The 22,009-nt window shown below is 37.6% G+C and overlaps 1 protein-coding gene across 4 annotated transcripts in view; it reads left to right on the top strand.

Annotated features, from left to right (window-relative positions):
* The window catches only part of GRIA2 (glutamate ionotropic receptor AMPA type subunit 2), a 186,243-nt gene that overhangs the window by 83,948 nt on the left and 80,286 nt on the right, over positions 1 to 22,009 (top strand). For all 4 annotated transcript variants that reach the window (XM_005217677.5, NM_001076321.3, NM_001185116.2 and 1 more), the window contains 1 exon segment: positions 8,337 to 8,576. In XM_005217677.5, coding sequence (XP_005217734.1) covers positions 8,337 to 8,576 — 240 coding nt within the window.

The following is a 22,009-nucleotide window of genomic DNA, read 5'->3' as shown; positions in this document are numbered from 1 at the left end:
GACATATAGATGGCCAATAGACACATAAAAATATGTGCAACATCACTAAGTATCAGGAAAATGAAAATCAAACTGAAATAAGATATCACCTCACACCTGTCAGAATGAAGATCCCCCAAAAGTCTACAAATAACAAATGCTGAATAGATGTGGAGAAGAGGGAACCCTGTACAGTGTTGATGGGAATGTATTTTGTTGCAGCCACTATAAAGATCAATATATAGGTTCCCCAAAACACTAAAATAGCAATACTACACGATTCAGCAATTCCACTCCTGGATATATTCCAAAGAAAATGAAAACACTGATTTGAAAAGACATATGCACCTTAATGTTCATAGCAGCATTATTTAAAATAGCCAAGATATGGAAGTGACCTAAGTGTATGTGCATGCATGCTCAGTCATATTCAGTTCTTTGCAACCCCATGGACTGTAGCCTGCAAGGCTCCTCTGTCCATGGAATTTTCCAGATAAGAGTACTGGAGTGGGTTGCCATTTCCTCCTCCATGGGATCTTCCCAACCCAGGGACAGAACCAGCATCTCCTGCATCTCCTGCATTGCAGGCAGATTCTTTATCACTGAGCCACCTGGGAAGCCAGTCTAAGTGTCTATCAACAGACAAATGGATAAATGTCACATACACACACACACACACAGACACACACACAGGCACTAAAATATTACTTAGCCATAAAAAGAATGAAATATTTCCACGTGCAACAACGTAGATGGACCTGGAGGGTAATATGTTTTTAGTGAAATAAGTCAGCCAGAGAAAGAAAAATACTGTATGTTATCATATTTGGAATCTAAAAATTAAAACAAAGGAACATATATAAAGAACAGAAACACAGAGATATGGAGAACAAACTAGTTACCTGTGGGGAGAGAGAAGGGTGGAAGTCAAGATAAGTGTAAGGGGTTAAGAGATATAAACTATTATGTATAAAACAAGTAAGCAACAAGGATGTATTGTACAGGGAAATACAGTCATTATTTTAAAATAACTTTAAATGGCTACTAAGTAAAGTGATCTCATCTTAGTATTCTTTTTAGTATTCATGGCAATCTATAGATTCAGTGCAATCTCTATCAAAGCACCAATGGCAGTTTTCATAGAACTAGAACAGATTAATTTTTGTATGGAAAAAGAATAAATAATAATAAATAAATTCAGAGAGTCCAAGAAAACTACATATGAGAAAAAATTATTAGATTTAACGATTAAGAGATCTTAAGGAAGATTTCAATAGTAAAATTGGGGTCAATGTTTACAAGGACATCCTGCCAAAAACTGTGTGATAAAAGATGAGAGAGATTTTCTTTGGTCTCCAGATTTTGAGGTCAGGCTTGTTTGGTGATGCAGCTTTCACACGGACTTGTGCAGACTTCACACAAGCTGCAAAGCATGGTTCCTGCTTATGAAGCAGACTACAGATTTCATACCAGTCAATGACAATTTATAAATGTAAAACATGTTGAGCAAAAACCATCAGGCTCTTTTATTCTCCCTTTCTACTAAATAATCATGCAAGGTTCTCCAGGCTGTATGGAATATAACACATTAGCAGCACCAATGAGCAGAATGACCTAAGAGAAAAAGATATGAGTTGGATGCTCCATCAGCATTGTTATTGACTTTTATCATCTGGGCTTGTAATAAAAAGCAGAGTAATCAGCAAGTTACTTATACCCAGGAGATTATAATTTCTGCTGTTTGACCTAAAGTATCTTTAAAAAGGATTTGCCTTTGCTGAGTTTCTCAAAGTTGATATTAAATATTTAATTAAAGGCATACTCAGAGCATCTTTACCTAATATTTTACATTCAGCTTGGAATTGTAAGGCATAAATAAAATTCTAATGCTATGTAGCATAAGAATTCAAAAGTTTATAATAGTGTTTATATACAGAGGGTAGTTGTGTGGGTCATGAATCTCGATGTGAAACTGGGAGCTTTCTCTTCCTCTCCCTCCAGAGGTGGCACGGGAGAAGGTGACTATATGGGGTGCAGTATTGTCTAACTTATTTTAATGCCCCTGAAGCAACAGGGGTGGACCTGGAGATCATCATATTAAGTAAATAAGTCAGACAGAGAAGGAGAAATATCGTATGACATTTCTTATATGCGTAATTGGAAAATAAATTATACAAATGAACTTATTTACAAAACATAGAGACTCACAGACTTAAAGAACTGTGAGTTGTTATTGTTGCCAGGGAAGGATAAGGGGAAAGGACAGTTAGGGAGTTTGGAATGGACATGTACACACTGCTATATATAAAATAAAGAACTAGCAAGGACTTACAGTATAGCACATGGAACTCTGCTCAATGTTATGTGGCTATCTGGATGGGAGGGGAGTTTAGAGGAAATGGATGCATGTATATACATGACTGAGTCCGTTTGCTGTTCTCCTGAAACTATCACAACACTAATCAGCTATTGTTGTTCGGTCGCTCAGTCATGTCGGGCTCTTTGTGACTCCATGAACTGCAGTATCCCAGACTCCTCTGTCCTTCACCATCTCCCGGAGCTTGCTCAAACTCATGCCCATGGAGTCAGTGATGTCATCTAACCATCTTGTCCCCTTTTGTCCCCTTCTCCTCCTCCCTTCTTTTTTTCCAAGCATCAGTGTCTATTTCAATGAGTTGCCTCTCTGCATCAGGTGGCCAAAGTATTGGAGCTTCAGCTTCAGCATCAGTCCTTCCAGTGAATATTCAGGATTGATTTCCTTTAGGATTGACTGGTTTGATCTCCTTGAAGTCCAAGGGACTCTCAAGAGTCTTCTCCAACACCACAGTTCAAAAGCATCAATTCTTTGGTGCTCAGCTTTCTTTATGGTCCAACTCTTGCATCCATACATAACTACTAGAAAAACCATAGCTTTGACTACATGTAAAATTTTAAAAAATTAAAAAAAATAGAAATGTGTCTTTGAAACTGTTTCCAGAGCTACGACACATTACTTAAATATTGTCTTGATAGTGAGTCTTCCTTCTTTCAGAATAGATATGTTAGGGAAATGACTGAATTTTGGAAGATTGCTAGGAAATAAGGTAGAGATGAAAATGAGTAATTTTGTTTCTAATCAAGGAGGAGTCCTTTCAAAGTAGAGCACTCATATTCTTGGGTACTATGTTGGTGGGCTCTTGTATCAGTGTAGTATTGGGGAGAAGATCAGTATCATTAATAGCATGCAAACACTCTGATACTTTGGGAGTGGAGTGTTAGGAACATAGCACTCAGTGTTTCTTGTTGAGATGGTCTTGCAGATTGGGTAAATGAAACACTTTAGCTCAAGTCAACATTCTGACTGAGTCCTGGGTATAAATTGCAATGTCATCTTATCATGCTTGGGGACAGGAACAATGACAGACATGAGGTCAAGGGAGAGGAGCTGTGTTAACTAAATGGGGCTCATTGTGTGTGTGGTAAAGGGACACCAGGAGAGGAAAAACCTAAAAAATAGAGGGTATGGGCAAGTGGACAACTGAATATGTGTCATGAAGAGATGGAGGACAAGAGGGGAGGTTAAGAGGTGGCTGAATAGTCAGGAGGGAGTGGCCATGGTTCTGCAATTATGGCCACTGGGAAATCAGCTGAACTGCCTGGAAAATCAGCTGAACTGCCTGCACTTTTTGCAAGTACCTCCTGAGTTAGTGAATTGTCATTTCTGATGAAGTCTTGTGCAGCTTTGCATATTGTTGGACCAGTGCCAGGTGTTTCCAGATGGTCATGATAACCAGGAGGTCCCTTGACAACTTACTCCAGAGTCTAAAACAAATGGAAAATGAAAGGTAATGGCTCCTTATTCAGACTGTGTATTCAAACACTGGCCTCTTTTACCGAGTGATTCACTGAGAATGGATGAGGAAGCCTCATTAGTAAATTATGTTGCCTGATATTCCTATAGTATTTAGGTGATATGCCAGTACTTTGCAGGAAATGAAATAAAATAGATCCAGAGAGAATTTTAGAGCAACTTCTCATTTTTATGTCTTGTGGAATCAACAATTTCTGAACAAGCTTGAGATTTAAGATATACATGTCAGTACACATACATATATGTATAAAATAAATCATGGCAGAATTTGCCTAGATGGGTTTTAATAGTGAAAGGGCTTTTTCATGTATGTGAGCAATGAGCAGAGTCAGACACATTAAAGGTGGTTTTCCAGTTCTGTACTCAGACCAGGACAGAACTATAAGTGTGAATATGTCAGGAATCTCATCTTTGCTTTATATTAAAGTTTTAAAATAAATGTAAATAAATACACACTGTTATTTTCTGAGATATATTAGTCTGTTGTGCAGAAAATCGGTAGTAAAGATGGCAATTCATACATTACACAGACCTAGACACATTACACAATGACATATTATACCTAAAATCCCAGAAAATGTGAAATGAGTTGAAGACTAATAAATATTTAAAGGAAAATAGGAATATTTGATGAATAAAGGCCACTCAAAGAAATAACTAATTAATCTGGCTTTCCTTTCACTTCATATCACACAGTAGTCATTAGAAATTATTGCCTATCATGTATTGATTGCCTGCAATTAGCTATTATAATCTTTGGCAACTTTCTTATTATTAAACAATTATCTTTACTTATGAAAATAAATAATACTCTTATTTATGAAATAAATCTACTTTTTCTATGGATCTTTTTTTTTTGTGTGTGACTAAATTAAAGTGAAATATGATAGTATTGGCTTTATCCTTTAAATGAAGTTTAATCAATGTAAAAGGAAGTTTGGATAGCTGACTTTCATATTTTGGATTGAAATAAACTTTGAAATTAAAAAACATCAGTTATTCATCCACTCAAAGCATGTAGTTGACCTAAATTTGTTGTCTTAAGTGCTGGAGTCTATGGTTTGTATTGTGTGTTGCAGGGGTTAGTCTTGGACAAAGGAACCCTACTTCTCAGAAAGATAGGATTAAATTTGTGTTTCAAAAATTATTCTGGTTAAATTGTGGAGAATTGAATGAAAGGGGCATAACTGGATGAAGGAAGAACACTGGGTAGGTATTCCACTAATCTGAGTGAGAAACACAGTATTATCCATTAATAAAGAGTGTGGACTCTGAATCCCAACTGTTTGGGTTTCAATACATCATCTCTCATTTACTAGATGTCTGACTGGTTAAGTCACTTCGTCTTCCTACATTTTAATTTTCCTATCAGCAATTTGGAAATAATAATAGTTCCCATTTTGAGGGTTATCACGAGAAATAGGTAAGTTAATGTACCATGCCAGGCCACAGGGCAAGCACCAGGTACATAACATATGCTGTTAGTGAACTGGATGGAGTAGAGAAAGACATCAGGGGACAACCTTGGAGTACATTTAGGTATTCGAATGACCACGACTTAGTGATGGTCTGACTGCAGGGGAGGGTTTGGGAGAAGGTTCTTCACTGAAATACAAGTAACTGTAGAGAACAAGGTATTGTGGGAGTGATGGGGACTTCCCAATAAAATATTGTATTTTTCCTTCTAAGAATGATTCTAAACCAAAGCATTTTGATAATATTTTGTCTCATGTGAAGTAGACACATGCATAAATTAAATTCATGCGAAAGGTTAAAAAAGGTTAGGAGTTCTGAGATTCATTCAGCTGCTACTTGACTCAGTCTCTGAGGGCGAGAGATGTCCTTTTTGGGAGACATGTGTCTATGCGTGATGCCAGGCCTGCTTCTATCTTCTCTCAAAGAGGTTTTAGTCAGCATGGGACTTTTCATAAGCACACCAATTGTGTAGTATAAAAGCATTATTAGCACAATAAAGCCTTTTAAAAGAATCAGCTAATATAAGGAATGAACTCTCATGAATATATATAAATCCCAGATAATGGCAGTTAGTTCTTCTTACAATTAATGATTTTTACTTGTACTCTTGTTTTTTATAAAGCTATCCTAAAGTATGTTTACATTTACATAGGCTGTTAACTAATAATGTACATGTTTATTTTTTTCTTCCAGTTCTGAAAGTGTTAGTTGCTCAGTCATGTCCAACTCTTTGAAATCCCATAGACTGTAGGCCACTAGGCTTCTGTCCATGAAATTTTCGAAGCCAGGATACTGAAGTTTGTAGACGTCCCCTTTTCCAGGGGATCTTCCTGACTCACAGGTCAAGTCTGGGTCTCCTGCTTTGCAGGCAGGTTCTTTACCATCTGAGCCACCAAGGAAGCCCTGTTTTATGGAGATGTAATTGACATACAGCACTGTATGAGTTTAAGGCAGACAGCATAATGATTTGACTTACGTATATCATGAAATGATGACCACAGTAAGTTTGGTGAACATTCATAATATCACATAGATACAAAATAAAAGAAAAATGTAAAAATTTTGAGATGAGAGCTATTAAGGTTTACTCTCTTAACAACTTTCATATATAACATTCTGCAGTGTTAATTACATTTACTATGTCTTATATTACATCCTTGGGCTTTCCTCGTGGCTCAGATGGTGAAGAATGTACCTGCCAATGCACATGGAACAGGTTCGATCTCTAGCCAGAAATATTCCCTGGCAAAGGGAATGACTAACCACTCCAGTGTTCTTGCCTGGAAAATACCATGGACAGAGAAACCTGGTGGGCTACAGTCCATGGGGTCACAAAGAGTCAGGCATGACTGAGCGACAAACACTTTCACTTCACTTCACTTCATATTACATCCCTAATACTTCTTTATCTTATAACAGTAATTTCATACATTTGACTCCTTTCATCCAATTGTCCCTTTCCCCACTCCTCAGCTCTGGCGACCACAAACAGAATATTTTTTTTTTATGAGTTTGTTTGTGTTTCATGTATAATTGACCTACAGTGCTATGTTACTGCCTGGTGCACAACATAATTCCTTATTTCTGTATACTACAAAATAATCACCATGATAAGTCCATCTGTCACCATACAAAGTACTATTGACTATATTCCTCACAATGTACATTTCATCCCTATGACTCATTTATCTTGCAACTGGAATTCGTACCACTTGATTCCCTTCACATATTTCACTCATCCATACCCCTTATCCCCACCCCACTGGTGATCATCTCTTTATTCTCTGTATCTGTTTCTGTTTTGTTATATTTACATAATTGTTTTGTCTTTTAGATTCCACATATAAATGAAGTCATACAGTATTTGCTTATTTCACTTAGCACAATATGCTTTAGGTCTATCCATGATTTTCTTCTTTTTTTTTTATAGCTGAGTAATATTTCCTTATATATATACACACCACATCTTCTTTACCTACTTATATGTTGATGGTCACTTATGTTGCTTCCATGTCTTGCCTATTATGAATAACACTGCTGTGAACATTATAGGGGTGCATTACTTTAGAAAAGTACCCAGAAGTAGAATTGCTTGATGGTAGTTCTACTTTTAATTTTTTGAGGAATCACTGTAATGTTTTACATAGTTGCTGTACAAATTTACCTTCTACTAACACTGTGCAAGGATTTGCCTTTCTCCATATATTGCCAACACTTGTTATTTGTTGTGTTTTGATGATGCCCACTTTAATGGGTGTGAGGTGATGTCTCATTGTGGGGTTTGATTTACATTTCCCTAATACTCTTGCCTGGAAAATCCCATGGACGGAGGAGCCTGGTGGGCTACAGTCCATGGGGTCGCTAAGAGTTGGACACGACTGAGTGACTTCACTTTCACCTTTCACTTTCATTCATTGGAGAAGGAAATGGCAACCCACTCCAGTATTCTTGCCTGGAGAATCCCAAGGACAGGGGAGCCTGGTGGGCTGCTGTCTATGGGGTCACATAGAGTCAGACACGACTGAAGTGACTTAGCAGCAGCAGTGGCAGCAATATTAATGATGTTGAACATCTTTTCATGTGTCTGTTGGCCATCTGTATGTATTCTTGGGAAAAATATCTACTCAGGTCCTCTGCCACTTTTTAATTGGGTTGTTTTCATTTTTTGTTGAGCTATATGAGTTATTTGTATATGCTGGATATTAACCCCCAATCAGATATATGATTTGCAAATTATCCTCTCCCATTCAGTAGGCTGCCTTTTTAGATTTGTTGATAGTTTCTTTCACTGTGCAAAAACTTTTAAGTTTGATATAGTCCCATAACCAGAATTATTTTTTAATGCTTTATAAATCTTTGTATTTCTCAAATAGAGTAAGTCTTCATAAATTTGATGAATTATCAGCTCTCTCTCTGTTTTAATTTGTTGATTCTTTTGTATATTATATAAAATGACATTAGCTTCAAGCAAATGCATGTGATTGTATGCCAATTTCAATGACTTATCTTTCTATTTCCCCTGTTCTTCTAGTCTGCTCCCAGTTTTCAAGAGGAGTCTATGCTATTTTTGGATTTTATGACAAGAAGTCAGTAAACACCATCACATCATTTTGTGGCACGCTCCATGTGTCCTTCATCACTCCCAGCTTCCCAACAGATGGCACCCATCCATTTGTCATTCAGATGCGACCGGACCTCAAAGGAGCCCTCCTCAGCTTGATTGAGTACTACCAGTGGGACAAGTTTGCCTACCTCTACGACAGTGACAGAGGTAAGCGACAATGCCTCTCTCTTTTTGTAATGGGTCAAATTCAATGCCCACACATCATATCCATACTTACACATGATATCGAGCTGTGTGAGTATATTCCAAGGGTGCGTGCATGCTTAGTCACTTCAGTAGTGTCTGACTCTTTGTTACCCTATGAGCTATAGCCTGCCAGTTTCCTCTGTCCATGGGATTCTACAGGCAAGAATACTGGAGTGGGTTGCCACACCCTCCTCCAGGGGATCTTCCCAATCCAGGGATCAAACTTCTGTCTTCTCCATTGCAGGCAGATTGTTTACTGCTGAGCCACTGGGGAAGCCATAGTCCAAGGGTAACTTGGCTTAACTATGCTCTGAAAATGAAATGCAATTTGAACTAGGAAGCATATTTAGAATAAAATAAACAAAAACGTTGTGGATGTACAACTTATAGAGATAGATTGTGTTCACATAATGCCTGTATGTTCTGTTGTAATGTGAACAGCCCTTTCTGATATCAGCAGCTCAGACCTTAAGAGGACTATATTTCCAGTCCAAGGTGAGTGAAGTGACTCCTTGGAAACTAGTGTAAGTAAGATCTGAGTAAATATGCAAATAAGAACATCTAAAAAATGTATAAGTATTACATATTGCCCCATGAAAAAGTTTGAACAGGCAAGGATGGTTGTTATTAACCTTGCTTTGTAATGAGATTCCTAAATCTTAGAGACATTGAAAGACTTTTTCATGATTCATTCATGTGTGGTTCAGCTGAACTCAAGTCTTTTGATACCACAGCTTTGTCACAAGTCTCTGGGGTTACTTATGAGGAGATGGTTTGGATTAGCATGCCAATTAGAGTCTAGGCTCATTATGCTAGTTTTTATTTTGGGGGTGAGAGTACTTGCTTTGTGTTTCCCACATCATTTATCCTGAAGTTTGGTATTAGCAGACCTGATTAACCTTACATGTCATAGAATTCTAGGTATTGCTAACCATTCCTGGGTCTGTGATTCAGCTTCAATGGGCCTGTGTACTTCCTAAAATAGTATGAACGCTTTGTGTACGTGGTCATAGGTGATTTTTCTCAAAAGAGTATCCACCACCAAACTCGGAAGTATTGAGGACCACCATTGCCAAAATACCAGCCTGTTCAGGGAGCAGTGTGCTTTAAGGGTTCAGGGGAAAGCCAGAAGCTTATTCCTACCAGGAGAAGGCACCTTGCTTTCCTGCAATGACAGCGGAGCCGGGAGCCAGGCACCAGCCCTTCTCCAGGATCAGTTTGCAGACGTTGACTGCAGCAACCAGAGCCTAGTGTCAGGTTCTCTGTCCTGGTCTCCAGTCCTGAGAGTAAGAACACTCTGTGGGAAAGTCAGTCATCACTATACAAACTGAGCAAGTTTCTTCCTGCTTTGAGAAGGGAGAGCTTTGCTCTACCCATGGGGAGTGAAAAACTGAAACACAGAACTGTTTAGAGTAAATACAGATTCCAGTGTGCTGGGTTGCTCTGAAGTATCCTTCTTTTTCATGGGATAAAGGGCTTAGCATCTTGCCCTCTGCTGACTCTTTCACTCTTGACCCCTCTTCTAGGATTTCTACCATCTAAATGACTTTTATTTCTAGCCAGTCTTCTGTGTCCTTGTCAAGTCTCCAGGCCCATGTGCTCATCCTTCATCCTTCCATTTCTGTACTTGTTTCTCTTCAATCCATTTTCCATAAAGGAGCCAGAAACTTTGAATGCTTTTATTAATTTCTTTAAATTTAGCATTGCTTTATATTGGGGTACAGTTGATTTACAATATTGTGTTAGTTTCAGGTGTACAGCAAAGTTCAGTTATATGTATACAAATATCCACTCTTTCAGACTTTTTTCCCACATAGAATGTTACAGGATATTGAATCGAGGTCCCTGTGCTACACAGTAGGTCCTTGTTGTTTATCTATTCTATATGTACTAGTGTGTGGATATTAATCCCAAGCGTCTAATTTATATCTCAGTCTGTTTACCCTTTGGTAATCATAAGTTTGTTTTCTATGTCTGTGAGTCTGGTTCTGCTTTGTAAACAAGTTCATTTGTGTCATTTTTTTTAGATTCCACATATAAGTGATATCATATGATATTTGTCTGACTTATTTCACTTAATATGACAATCTCTAGGTCCATCTATGTTGCTGCAAATGGCATTATTTAATTTTTTGATGACTGAATATATTTCATTGTATATATATATATGTGTGTATATATATATATATATATATATATATATATATATATATATATATACACCACATCTTTATCCATTTTTCTATAGATGGACATTTAGGTGGTTTTCATATCATGGCTATCGTAAATAGTGCTGCAATGAACATCAGGGTCCATCTTTTTGAATTATGGTTTTCCCTGAATATTTGCCCAGGAGTGGCTTCTCAGCTGGCTCAGTGGTAAAGAACCTACCTGCCAATGCAGGAGACACAAGAAACGTGGGTTCAATCCCTGGGTTTGGGAAGATCCCCTGGAGTAGGAAATGGCAACACACTTCAGTATTGTTGCCTGGAAAATTCCACAAGGATCCTGGTGGGTTACTGTCCGTGGGGTTGCAAATAGTCTGACACAACTAACGACTGAGCACAACACATGCCCAGGAGTGGGATTGTTGGATCATATCGTAGCTCTATTTTTTGACTGTTTTATGTGCTTTTCTGGCCACATTGCTGAATATACTCCAATGACTCTTCATTATAATGAAGATAAAGTTAAAAATTACTAACATGACTTTAGGGTCTTATTAGTATTTGCTTCCTGCCTATTTATACTATGGTCTTGCTCATCTACCAAGCTAAACCCATTTCACTAACATTCTTTCACTTTCTCAGATGTACCAAACTCTTTCACCTCAAATCTCTGCACATTCTCGTAAAAATTCTGCTTAGGTCTCAGGTTATATAACATTCCCACAGAGATGCATTTAATATTGTTATCTTCTCTCAAAGTAACCTCTTTTTTTCCTATAGTACTTATCACAATATACAATTAATATTGATGTTCATTCTTTCACCCAAGAATTAAGCTTCTAGTCTGTTCTAGGAACTGTTTAATCATACAGATTTTAATCTCTTTGTTTAAGATCTGGCTATATGCACAGGAAGCCAATGCCCTGGCAGTAACCACTACACTTAACGGTACATACAGTGCTTAAGATAATGCTGGAACAGAGTTGATAATCAATAAATGGGGTTAATAAATGAATGAGTTGAACATCTGTGTGTTTTGAGATGATATTAGAACCTGAATCCTGCTTGCTAAATCAAAGGATCAGAGATGAATTCTCCTTTTTGATGAGGTGGAAGGTGGCATTTTATCTTTAGGGACACACTTCACCCTCTCTACTGCGCCCTCTAGTTGACACTGAACTTTTGAGATAATTCAAGGAGACAACAGCTGATATAAATAGAAAAAGAGAAACTCTAGTATTTGAAGAGAGAAGAAAGACAAGCTCTGGGAAATAAAGGATCAGATGATGAGGATAGACTTATGTACTTGTGAAAAGAACCTGAGACATTTAAATGATTTTATTAACACTTTAGAAATATTAAATGAAATTGAAATGAGATAATCTCCAATCATTAAATTATACAAATTGATTTGAGTTCAAGTGCAGCCATAGAGAGGTCACCATTAGAGTGATATTATTAAGTAGTTGTATATTAAAGTCAAAATTGAATTTGTGGATACATTTTTCAAGTTATTTTTAAATGGATACTTATGTTTTAATGTGGAGTATTACACTGGCCTTTTATCTGAATCTGTTTTCAGAGATAAATGTGTAAGACTCAAAATACTGGCAAAAGACTTGTCCTTCATGTAATGTTTTACTTGTCTTATAGAAATGGGATGCTTGCTCTCTGATTTTTCCTTGTTAATGACAACTGTTATAACTTTGCTGTTGTATCACATTTTAAAATGTTTATTCATACATTTATTTCATGGTATGTTCCCTCGCCCCACCAGTTGTAGACAAAGGAAGACGAAGATGCATCCTGATCTTTGTGCAGATCTTTGACTATTTCAGGTTTACTTGTGATTGGGGTGCCATGTGACCCCTTAGAACTGCTGGAATCTTCTCTTATCCAAGCTATGTGGCAGTAGCCTGGAACTCCCTGTTACCGGAGCATCCTTCCTAAAGCTCCAGAAAGAGTAGCTAGATGGATCTTCAACATATTTGAGCTGTAGGGTATTGGGGTTACCTATATTAATGCATTCAATGTAGGTTTTTCTTTGGATACATATATATTAAATATGAACCAGAACGTGCTCAAAATGTGGTTTTTATTTATTGGGTTAGTGTTGATAAAATAAGGTAATACATTGCTGTAGACAGTAGGTAAAACCAGAACTAATGATTTATAACTTGGTTTTACTTTTGAACCATACTGTTTTTCCCTGAAAGAAAGGCACATGGATTCCAGTTCTAAAAAGGCACTATGCATAGAATAAAAATGCTTCCAAATTATAAATTTCTTTTACCATGTTCCTGAGAAAGTCAGAGAGGGAAATATATGTTAATTCTAATCTGGTCTAGGCATGCTGCTTTGATTTAGTGACCATAAATATTAATTTATGTGCCTGAAAGATGAATAAGGGCAGTGAATTTTAAATGCAACAAAGAAAATATTTTTAAGAAAAAAGACATGGTCTGAATGAAATAGAACTATTTGCAGTAGTCATTTTTAATTCCACCCATAAATGTGAAAACTCAGATATTTAAGGGGCTTCCTAGGTGTCACGACTGGTAAAGAATCCGCTTGCCAATGCAGGAGACATATGAGACATAGGTTCGAACCCTGGGTTGGGAAGATCCCCTGGAGAAGGAAACGGTAACCCACTTCAGTCTTCTTTCCTGGAGAATCCCGTTGACAGAGGAACCGCAGGCTACAGTCCATAGGGTCTCACAGAATTGGACACAACTGAAGTGACTCAGCATGCACGCAAGACATTTAGACTTCACTTGTTCAGGGGCTGTAGGTTTTTCTATAACTTTGTCACAGTATTATGAACACTAGCTCAAGATGAGACTGTTAACTGCTTCTAGTAACACTTGGAGAGAATATTTAGGGAGATTGTCAGCTTATGAATAGGTTATACAGCTATAACTAATCCAGCAACAGTTAAGCACATGAAGAAATAATACAGTAAAGAAATAAGTAACAGTACTTTAGCCATTCTTTTTTCTGTCCAGAAATCTGAGCATTTAGTAGAGTATAGAACTTTATTTTAGAGTTCTATAATATTCTTGAGGTTTTTCAGAATATATTTTAAGTACATTTATTAGCTAGAAAAGTTAATTTTCCAGATTTTTTTTTCTATTTGTAGATGAACAATTGTGTATCTCAAATTTTCTTTGTCCTAAGCAATGAAATAATTAGAAATAAAGCCAGGATTTATATATCCTGATTTAGTGGTACAAATGCTGGTCGAATAACCAGCTACTAAAAGTTTTAAACAAACCAATATTTATATAGAATTCCCATTGTTCATACAAGTTTATATTCTGAATTAAAGGATGAATGTATTTATAAAGATACTTTTAAGCTAGTTTGTGTGGAAGGGAAAGAGGTAATACTTCCTCCCCTAATTAGACTATGTTATCAAGACACTAAATGCATTAATTTGTGTTTTGTATGAATAATTTGGTTCACCATATTATTTGTGATATGCATAGTCAGTGATTTAAAAATTTTTTTAAAATTATCTATTAATTTTATATAACCAAACATAATACTAAACTCTTAGTTTTAGGAAAAGGGCAGACCACATTGAGAAAATACTTGAGTCAGTTCAGTTCAGTTCAGTTCACTTCAGTCACAGTCATGTATGACTCTTTGCAACCCCATGAATTGCAGGCCTTCTGGTCCATCACCAACTCCCGGAGTTCACCCAGACTCACGTCCATCGAGTCAGTGATGCCATCCAGCCATCTCATCCTCTGTCGTCCCCTTCTCCTCCTGCCCCCAGTCCTTCCCAGCATCAGAGTCTTTTCCAATGAGTCAACTCTTCACATGAGGTGGCCAAAGTACTGGAGTTTCAGCTTTAGCATCATTCCCTACAAACACCCAGGACTGATCTCCTTTAGAATGGACTGGTTGGATCTCCTTGCAGTCCAAGGGACTCTCAAGAGTCTTCTCCAACACCACAGTTCAAAAGCATCAATTCTTCGGCACTCAGCTTTCTTCACAGTCTAACTCTCACATCCATACATGACCACTGGAAAAACCATAGCCTTGACTAGACAGACCTTTGTTGGCAAAGTAATGACTCCGCTTTTGAATGTGCTATCTAGGTTGGTCATAATTTCCTTCCAAGGAGTAAGTGTCTTTTAATTTCATGGCTGCAGTCACCATCTTCAGTGATTTTGGAGCCCAAGAAAATAAAGTCTGACACTGTTTCCACTGTTTCCCCATCTATTTGCCATGAAGTGATCGGACCAGATGCCATGATCTTCATTTTATGAATGTTGAGCTTTAAGCCAACTTTTTCACTCTCCACTTTCACTTTCATCAAGAGGCTTTTTAGTTCCTCTTCACTTTGTGCCATAAGGGTGGTGTCATCGGCATGTCTGAGGTTATTGATATTTCTCCAGGCAATCTTGATTCCAACTTGTGCTTCTTCCAGCCCAGTGTTTCTCATGATGTACTCTGCATAGAAGTTAAATAAGCAGGGTGACAATATACAGCCTTGACGTACTCCTTTTCCTATTTGGAACCAGTCTGTTGTTCCGTATCCAGTTCTAACTGTTGCTTCCTGACCTGCATATAGGTTTCTCAAGAGGCAGAACCACTAGACCATTCAGGTATGACCTAAATCATATCCCTTATGATTACACAGTGGAAGTGAAAAATAGATTTAAGGGACTAGATCTGATAGATAGAGTGCCTGATGAGAATCAGTTACTATTACTCAAAAAACAACTCTGAAGTATGGATTAATAAGGCTGGGACATCAGCCTTTCAAAATATGGGACAGATCAGCCCACAGTTTGTGAATTATTTCTGTCTGTTCTTAGGAGATGATTGAATATTCTTCCATGTCTTCTGATGAAACTAAATTCATTTCTGATGTTGTACCATCTGGGCAGTTTAGCATCAATAAATGGATGTATTTTGGGGGGTTTTAGAGGTTACAGAATATTAATTCTGAGAGTTTTAATAACAGAATCTGCACAACTGTGTTATTTTTGATACATTAAATGGATGTGTTTGATTCAGCCATTTCTTTAAATGCATCTTTATTGATTTTATATATCATCTCCATATTTTGAACAAGGTGATCTGACAGTAAGTGTTAGGTTTAGAATATTGGCATTTACATTTAAAATGTCTTGTTATATATGTTGGTTGATAGGTGTGTGGGCATGTTTAGTTGCTGTTATGTGCATCTCTTTGCAACCCTTGAGACTGTAGCCTACCAGGCTCTATTGCCCGTGGGATTCTCCAGGCAAGAATACTGGAGTGGGTTGACATTTCCTCTTCCAAGGGATCTTCCTGGCCCAGGGATTGAAACCACATCTCTTGTGTCTCTTGCATTGGCTGGGGCTTCTTTTCCACTGAGCCACCAGGGAAGCCTCATGGTGGATAGGACAGAATATTAAGAATATCACCACTTGAAATTATACTTTAGTATGTGGTAAACTTCATAATAAATGAAAACAACATGAAGTAATTTATTGCCTAGAAGAAAGGAAGCTCATGTATAAGTGCTATATGACAATCTATAACATAGATCACCACCCATATGATTATTTAAGGTGTGCAAAAAGAGAATTTTTATCTGTGCATATATATAATAGCTTCAAATACTAAGTATAAAAAGGCAAAATAATGTATTTAAAGAGAGGTCATGGGTTATGTGGGTTTCATATTTTTCTTTTTGGAGTATAGTTGTTTTACAATGTTGTGTCAGTTTATGCTGTGCAGCAAAGTGAATCAGCTTTACAGTCACATACATTCCCTCTTCTTTTGGGTTTCCTTCCCATTTAGGTCATCACAGAGGCTGTCAAACAGAGTGAAGTAAGTCAGAAAGAGGAAAACAAATACTGTATATTAATGCCTGTGGAATCTATAAAAATGGTATAGATGATCTTACTTGCAAAGCAGAAATAGAGACATAGATGTAGAGAACAAACATATTTATACTAAGGGAAAAAAGAGGGATATGAAATGAACAGGGAGACTGGGATTGACACATATACACTATTGATATTATGTATAAAATAGATAACTGAAGGCAACCTACTGTATAGTACAGGGAACTTACTCAGTGCTCTGTGGTGACCTGAATGGGAAGAAAGTCCAAAAGGAAAGAAATATACATATGTGTGGGCTTCCCTGGTGGCTCGAAGGTAAAGAACCAGCCTGAGATGCAGGAGACGCAAGTTTGATCCATGGGTCTAGAAGATCCCCTGGAGGAGGGCAGGGCAAGCCACTCTAGTATTCTTGCCTGGAGAATTCAATGGACTGAGGAGCCTGGTGTGCTACAGTCCATGGGGTCGCTAAGAGTCGGACACGACTGAGCGACTTCACTTTCACTTTTCACTTTCACGCATTGGAGAAGGAAATGGCAACCCACTCCAGTGTTCTTGCCTGGAGAATCCCAGGTACGGCGGAGCCTGGTGGGCTGCCATCTATGGGGTTGCACAGAGTTGGACACGACTGAAGCGACTTAGCAGCAGCAGCAGCAGCAGAGGAGCCTAGAGAGCTACAGTCCATAGGGTCACAAAGAGTCAGACAGTACTGGAGTGACTTAGTGCATACACATGCATATGTTATGTAAAACTGATATGTAGTTTTTAAAGAGGTGACAAAGCAGAGTCACATCATGATTGGAATGTGAAAAGGTAGGACCTTGACAGTGGAAAAAGTTTAGAAAATTAGCTTTTTTTTTCCCTACTAGAAAAGAAAACTGAAGAACTTAATAACTATTTTCAAGCACATTAATAGCTATCGAATTGATTCTGATGAACAATGGTGGTACTGTCCTCACTGATGATGAAAATCAAGAAAAGGACTTGAATCCTGGAAGGATTGTGTCTCTTGTGCTTCCTGCATTGGCAGGTGATTCTTTACTACTGTGCAATCTGGGAAACCTGGCTATTTATTTACAGTGAATGGAAATCATAGGTGATCCCTGAATTTTTCAAAAGAAATCTTCATTAATATATTTTTTACAATGGCATGTAGTCCCTGTTTAAATTATCCCTTGAGAAAATCTTGTTTAATTTTGTTTTTATTGTTGTTACAAGACCAAATGGAGGAAACTGAGTTTGTTGTTTTGCCGCAAAACTCCACATAATTCATTTTAAGTTTAATTTATGATCCTACTTTTCAATTTGAAATGGAAGTAAATTATTTTTAATTTTCATTAAGAAATATTTTAAATAACAATAAGGACAGAATAATATGGAGACCCTCCAGGACCCTTAAGCCAACTTTATTAATGACTGATAAGAGGAATGTCATTTTATCTCTGTCCTTCTGCCTCTCACCATTATTTTCAAGCAGATACTTCACATCCTGTTATTTCATCTGTAAATATTTCAGTTTGTACTTTGAAAGAATAATTCTCTTGGTTTAAATATAACCACAGTATTATTATCATATATAGGCAAGTTAACATTAATTTGTTTCTAACATCATCTGCTTTTTTCACAGTTTGAATCAGGATAAAAATGAGCCCCATATATCCAGTTGGTTAACATATATCTTAAGCCTTTGTAAGGTGATATAGTTTCCCCACAGTCTGTCAGTCAGTTCAGTCGCTCAGTCATGTCCCACTCTTTGTGACCCCATGAACTACAGCATGACAGCCTTCCCTGTCCTTCACTGTCTCCAGGTGCTTGCTCAAACGCATGTCAGTTGAGTTGGTGATGCCAGCTCATTCTCTGTCGTCCCTTCTCCTCCTGCTTTCAATTATTCCCAGCATCAGGGTCTTACAATGAGCCAGTTTTTCACATGAGGTGGCCAAAGCGTTGGAGCTTCAGCTTCAGCATCAGTCCTTCCAATGAATATTCAGGACTGATTTCCTTTAGGATTGACTGGTGTGATCTTGCAGTCCAAGGGGCTTTCAAGAGTCTTCTTCAACACCACAGTTTCAAAAGCATCAATTCTTCAGTGCTCAGCTTTCTTTATGTCCAAATCTCACATCTATGCATGACTACTGGAACAATCATAGCTTTGACTATACTTACCTCTGTCAGAAAACTAATGTCTCTGCTTTTTAATATGCTGTCTAGCTTTGCCATAGCTTTTCTTCCAAGAAGCAAGTGTGTTTTAGTTTCATGGCTGCAGTCACCATCTGCAGTGATTTTGGAGCCCAAGAAAATAAAGTCTCTTACTGTTTCCATTGAAACCCCCATCTATTTGCCATGAAGTGATGGGACAGGATGCCATGACCTTAGTTTTTTGAATGTTGAGTTTTAAGGCAACACTTTCACTCTCCTCCTTCACTTTCATCAAAAGTCTCTTTAGTTTCTCTTTGCTTTCTGCCATAGTGTGGTGTCATCTGCATATCTGAGGTTATTGATATTTCTCCCAGCAATCTTGATTCCAGCTTGTGCTTCATCTAGCCTGGCATTTTGTATAATGTGCTTGCATATAAGTTAAATATGCAGGGTGGCAATATACAGCCTTGGCATACTCTTTTCCCAGTTTGGAACCCAGTCCATTGTCCCATGTCTGGTTCTAATTTTTGTTTCTTGACCTGCATATGGGTATCTCAGGAGACAGGTAAGATCTGATATTCCCATCTGTTGAAGAATTTTCCACAGTTTGTTGTGATCCACACAATCAAAGCTTTAGAGTAGTCAATGAAGCGTGAACGTGAAAGTTGCTCAGTCCTATCTGTCTCTTTGCAACCCCATGGACTATACAATCCATGGAATTCTCTAAGACAGAATACCAGAGTGGGTAGCCTTTCCCTTCTCCAGGGGATCTTCCCAACCCAGGAGTTGAACCCAGGTTTCCCACATTGTAGGCAGATTCTTTACCAGCTGAGGCACAAGGGAAGCCCAAGAATACTGGAGTGGAGAGCCTATCCCTTCTCTAGCAGATCTTCCCCTCCCAGGAATTGAACCAAGATCTCTTGCTTTGCAGGCAGATTCTTTACCAACTGAGCTATCAGGGAAGCTCCAGTGAAGCAGAAGTAGATGTTTTTCTGTAATTCTGTTGTTTTTTCCATGATCCAGTGGATATTGGCAATTTGATCTCTGGTTTCTCTGCCTTTTCTAAATCCAGCTTGAGCATCTGGAAGTTCCCAGTTCATGTACTGTTGAAGCCTAGCTTGCAGAATTTTGAGCATTACTTTGCTAGTGTGTGAGATGACTGCAATTTTATGGTAGTTTAAACATTCTTTGGCATTGCCTTTCTTTGGAATTGGAATGAAAACTGACCTTTTCCAGTCCTGTGGCCACTGCTGAATTTTCCAAATTTGCTGGCATATTGCAAAATATGTGTGCAGCACTTTCGCAGCATCATCTTTTAGGATTTGAAATAGCTCAGCTGCAATTCCATCACCTCCACTAGCTTTGTTCATAGTTATGCTTCCTAAGGCCCACTTGACTTTGCACTCCAGAATGTCTGGCTCTAGGTGAGTGAACACACCAGCGTGATTATCTGGGTCATTAAGATCCTTTTTGTATAGTTTTTCTGTGTATTCTTCCCCTCTCTTCTTAGTATCTTTTGCTTCTTTTAGGTCCATAATGTTTCTGTCCTTTATTGTCCCCATCTTTGCATGAAATGTTCCCTTGGTATCTCTAATTTTCTTGAAAAGATTCCCACAATCTTGAATTTGATGATTGCACCACTGTGGCATTTAACACATTGCTTTTATTCTTAATAAATGGATAATTAGATCTAGATGCTTGTTGAGGTTCACATTAGCTTTTTTGGCGTGAATACTGCATAGGTGATGTTGAGTATCCCCATTGGAAAGGTAACTACTGGCCACCTTCTCTCTCTTTTTGTGTTGTTAGCATTAGTTAACCATTGTTGTCTTGATTCATTAATTCACTCGGTGTTGCAAGATTGGTTATAATTCTGAATCTGTATTATTTCATCATTTATTAGCTGGAGTTTTTTCCAAAAAGAAAAACCCCCCTTAATTATCACCCTGAGTAGAGTTCATATAGGAAAGGCAGGAAAAAAGCTTGTTTATTTTCCTTTATTGACCAGTTTTCAAAATAATTACTTGGCTCCTTTCAAAAAGCCATCAAATGGCATCTTTCAATAACATGTTTTTATTAACTGTCATTGCTAATTTATGGATTTAAAAATGTATATATTTAAGTATTTTGTAGATATTATTCTTACTGATGTTCACATTGCCTCATCTTTATTTAAAGTGATTCTTCTCAAATTGGTTTCTGAGTCTTTGACCCAGTGCTGGTAGTTTTGCAGAGTTTCCTTGCTTTATGGTGTAACAAGATGTTCTAGATCCTTCTTAAATATCCTTGGCCAGTATAGAATCAGTAAAAACTTTAACAATATTTTCCAGGATCAGGTAATTTTCAACAAGATTGTTTTGTTGTGGTAAATAGATTTACATAAAGTTCAGTACATGAATAAAGCTTTTAGTCATGTGATTAAATTGGGTAAGTCCCACATTCTATGGATAAAAGAGGATCAATAGTCTTGTCTGTCTGGAATAAGGAAGATGATGTGAGGAGACCTGAATTCTTTTTGGAGCCTTGATTTTTATTGTTCATTAAGCTCTTTGTAGAAGTGCTGAATTTGTGTTGGCTATGAAGAGTTGAAGTAACATGAAAGACACATTTATATACTGGTTTTACAAATGTTAAATGGCAGAATTAACTTTAAGAAAGACATTCCCAAAGTGTTCCTCCTCCAAATTCTACATATGAGGTAATGTGTGAACAAGTAAAAAATAAAAATACATTTTCTAAGTTGTATGATGCTATAAGCGGTTACTATTAGCAGAGTGGTCTCACCTTTGGGAAGTTGAGTAAATATAACTTATATGTGTGAGAAAGCTGGCTGCCCATCTGCTTAAGAGGTGAACATGTAATTTCTGCATCATTAGTCCCAATAACACACACACAAAATGATATAACAGAAGGCTGAGGAAGAAAATAATAACTGCTAACTGGAAAATGATAGGAAGAAATAGAGCCTCAGAGATGACTGGCTTTTAGGGTCACAGAGACCCACATAGACTAATCTCACTGAAAACAGACTCAGACTCTTCAGGATAATAATGTGAAATAGAGTGCCATAGATAAACAAATATTACTTTTGTGTACAAGAAAGAATGGAATGTCTTTTTATTTTGTTAAAGCCAAAGATAGAGACTTCCCCAGTCCCAGTGGTCAAGACTTCACCTTCCAATGCAGGGAATGTGGGTTAAATATGTGGTCAGGGAGCTAAGACTACACATGCCTTGAAGCCAAA

The sequence above is a fragment of the Bos taurus genome, chromosome 17 (genome assembly GCF_002263795.3).
Source record: "Bos taurus isolate L1 Dominette 01449 registration number 42190680 breed Hereford chromosome 17, ARS-UCD2.0, whole genome shotgun sequence".
NCBI classification, from domain to species: Eukaryota; Metazoa; Chordata; class Mammalia; order Artiodactyla; family Bovidae; genus Bos; species Bos taurus.
The sequence above is the reverse complement of the archived record's forward strand: the minus strand, read 5'-3'. Positions and strand labels throughout refer to the sequence as shown.